General features: G+C 35.9%; 1 protein-coding gene across 1 annotated transcript; it reads left to right on the top strand.

Annotated features, from left to right (window-relative positions):
* The first annotated feature begins 1549 nt into the window (after nucleotides 1-1549).
* LOC139870359 (L-type lectin-domain containing receptor kinase S.6) lies at nucleotides 1550-3604 on the top strand. Its single transcript, XM_071858171.1, has one exon. It carries the CDS (start codon nucleotides 1550-1552, stop codon nucleotides 3602-3604), a length of 2055 nt encoding a protein of 684 aa, XP_071714272.1.
* The last annotated feature ends 264 nt before the right edge of the window (nucleotides 3605-3868 follow it).

The following is a 3868-nucleotide window of genomic DNA, read 5'->3' as shown; positions in this document are numbered from 1 at the left end:
GAGTTTTCTACTATCCGTTATTTTTTCTAAACAATATTATTATTATTACCATCATCATCATCATCATGTCAAATACTTTAACGAGCACAAAGGTCTTATTAATTTTGGCAATACACTAAATATATGAATAACTTTGTACAGGGAAGAACGTTTGTAAAACCAGGTTGTTCTCATGACGTTCTGAAAGCTTCATTGAGTGTATTTGTCAATATGTTGTACTGAGATATTCATCTCAAGTGATGACTTAGGCATTCTGAAGAACTTTAGATATAGTTGTTGGCCTTAAATAAAAGTATAGGTATTGAGTAGATTTATAGTTTCTATTATTGACTGGTAGTCGTATTTGTTGTTAGTCCTTATAGTCATTAGATGTTATTGATGAGTATGACCGGATCATGATGATAAATCATGATATTTATGCAGTTTACTATTCATCATGATGATAAATCATGATAATTATGCAGTTTATCATGCCGGATCATGATGGTAAATCATGATTATTTTGCAGATTACTATGCCGGATCATGATGGTATAACATGTTTTGCTCATTTAAATTTACAATCGGCGAGAAATTACAATCAAAACATTTGTAACAATCAAATACATAAAGATTAAATATTTACATTTATTATGATCTATATTAAATTGATAAAATCGTCGTTAGATTAACATTTCATTTGATATTCAACGGATATCCATTAATCCGCTTAATCCATCGGATATGGATATGGACGGATAAATTGAAATTAAATGGATATAGATATGGATGAGCAAAAATTAAATGAATATGACATCATCCGATTCATATCCGATCCAATATCATCCTATTCATAATTATACTTGAAAGCTCACATATTTTCTATTTATGATCACGTTTTGTTACCCCCGTGATGTACTCATTTTTTTTTTACCACATATGAATAAATGTGAGTGGATAAAATTTTTGTATATACAAAAGAGCTAAAACTTTGGAGGTGGCTCAATACTTTAAATTATATTCATTTTAGTGACATGGAACAAGTATATGATGACTTTTTATCTATAAATAATTCATTGTTAAATTGTAATTTTATTTATTAGCAGCGTTTACGTCATTAATCAGTATCAATTTTAAGTTTTCCGCATAATACTTTTTAAAGCTGTTGTGCAACGCACGGGCTCATGTTTACAAAAATTAATAACTTTAAATGATATAACATTTTCTATTTATTTGATGCACAACAACAACATTACTTGTGACATTGTCCGTATTATATCGTTAATTCATATACAATTTTTAAATTCAATATATTGTTTGCGAATTAGTACCCGTGCAACGTACGGGCTCATAAATCTAGTAATAATAATAAACCCCTTTATTACTCAATATAAACAACCAAAAAATTAAAATTCCAATTTTTGTCAAAACCTTGGCGGCAAACACTCTTTCACCTTCACTTTCTCTCCCAAATTTGCTGTTGCAGGTTCTTGATTTACAAGAATCAAATCCAAAAAATTAACCTAATAAAAACCCTAAATTTTCAATCCATCTTCATCTTTATTTCAACCATGATTCTACACACCCAATTCTTCTTCGTCATCATCATCTTAACCACAATCTTAACCCTCACTTCATCTTCCAAAAACCTAACCCTAATTGGCTCTGCACATTTCTCAATCAACAACACAATAATCCTTACTCAACATTCAACCACATGTAATAATAATAATAATAATAATAATCCCCCTTCAATTGGCAGAATCCTTCACTCTTACCCAATTCAATTCCTCAATTCTTCATCTTCAAACGCCACCGTTTCATTCTCGACTCGTTTCACCTTCAAAATCACTCGATCACAACCCCCATGTCTCCCCGGTGACGGAATCGCATTCTTGATCGCTTCAAATCCCAATTCTTTACCACATTCTGATGGGTATTTAGGTTTACCCGATTCCCCTGTTTTTGACCCGTTTTTCGCTATCGAATTTGATACTTTTTATAACCCGGGTCTTGGTGATATCAATGATAATCATCTCGGTGTTGATGTTAATTCGGTTATTTCAGTTGCTTCTGTTGATTTAATCAAACATGGAATTGATTTGAAAAGTGGGAAAAAAATTACTGTTTGGATTGAATATCGAGACCCAGAAAAGACTATTCGGGTTTGGGTCGGGTACTCGGATACTAAACCCAGGAACTCAATTCTTACTATACCCATTGATGTTTCCAAGATCTTTCAAAAGTTTATGTATGTTGGTTTTTCGGGTTCGAACTCCAGAGGATCTTCGACTCATTCGATTGAACGATTACAGTTTCGGGTTTTTGAATCTTTGACACCTAATGTTCAAATGGAAACTAAAAATTCAAGAAACTGTTTGATGTGTTTTCCTGAAATTCCGGGTGTTTCAGAACAATTCGGAATCGGGTCATCAACTGATCATCGAAATAACAACGATCGAGTATTTGAAATCGCTTTCGTAATGATGTTACTCACTACTATTCTAATCTTTGTTGCAATTGTTCTAGTTGCATACTGTTATTGTTCTAGAAGACGATCTAGAAAACGTAATTGCAAACAGAACCCGCATTTGCAGCGTTTTAATGAAATAGGAGTCCCGAAGAAGATGAAGTTAAATGAGATCACTTTAGCTACTAAAGGGTTTGATCAGAATCGAATTATTGGTGAAGGTGCGTCTTCGATTGTGTACGAAGCGAATATACCGTCTTGTGGTAACGTTGCAGTTAAGCGTTTTAGTAAAGTGAGTCAAACGGGTTCGTTTGGGAACCAGTTTGCAACCGAGCTCGCAACAATGGTGGGTTGCTTACGTCACAAGAATTTGGTTCAGTTACACGGATGGTGTTGTGAAGGGACTGAATTGGTTTTGGTTTACGAGTACATGCCAAACGGGTCACTCGATAAAATCCTTCACAAACGAACGAATGCTAATCGTTTGTTAACGTTCGATAAACGATTGAATATACTTTTAGGTGTTTCGTCAGCTCTCGTGTATTTACACGAAGAATGCGAGCGACAGATTATTCATCGAGACGTTAAGACGTGTAACATAATGTTGGATGCTGATTTTAACGCGAAATTAGGTGATTTCGGGCTGGCTGAGGTGTATGAGCATAGTGCTCGAGAACGGGATGCTACATTGCCAGCTGGCACTATGGGGTACCTTGCACCGGAATACGTGTACTCCGGGGTACCTAGTGTGAAAACCGACGTGTTCAGTTTCGGGGTGGTGGTGTTGGAAGTGGCATCGGGCCAGCGGCCTGTTAACGAGGACGGGGTGGTGGTGACGGATTGGGTATGGGATTTATGGGAAAAGAAGATTTTGATAGCTGCTGCTGACCCGAATTTGATGGGCCGGTTTGATAAAGTGGATATGGAGCGGATGTTGATGGCGGGTTTGGTTTGTGTGCACCCGAATAGTCAGAAGAGGCCGACGATGAAGGAAGCGGGCCGAATGTTAAGAGGCGGGATGGTACCCGAACTGCCATTGAAGAAGCCCGTTGTGAAGATTCAGTCGGTGGTGCCCGATAGGTCGCCGAAAATAGGTGGTGATGAGCTTGATACGCCATGGTCTACACCGAGGACTCATTTTAGTAGAGCTAATTAGTGTTGGGTACAAGATTTTGGATTGATTGGTTTGGTTCATTTAGTGAGAATTGAAGTTGTTTTTGTGTAGTTGATTTTGTTGTATGAAAGTTCAAAGATTTTGTTATTTTTGAACTTAATTTTTTGAAATCGGGTTTTTGATTTCAAATGGAAATGTATTGTTACAGTTGTTTGGGTTAAAGTAACAGATTTATTCATAAATACAGTAGTTTCTGACGGGGAATTCTAGTGTTCATAGCTTGGATACATGTGTGTAAAAAAAAAA

This window comes from Rutidosis leptorrhynchoides, chromosome 10 (assembly GCF_046630445.1).
Source record: "Rutidosis leptorrhynchoides isolate AG116_Rl617_1_P2 chromosome 10, CSIRO_AGI_Rlap_v1, whole genome shotgun sequence".
In the NCBI taxonomy this organism is placed as follows: Eukaryota; Viridiplantae; Streptophyta; class Magnoliopsida; order Asterales; family Asteraceae; genus Rutidosis; species Rutidosis leptorrhynchoides.
Note: the sequence above shows the minus strand (reverse complement) of the source record. Positions and strands in the feature narration are given on the sequence as shown.

Excerpts from the sequence above, each read along its gene's own strand:
- LOC139870359 (XM_071858171.1), top strand. The coding sequence starts at position 1,550 with ATGATTCTACACACCCAATTCTTCTTCGTCATCATCATCTTAACCACA.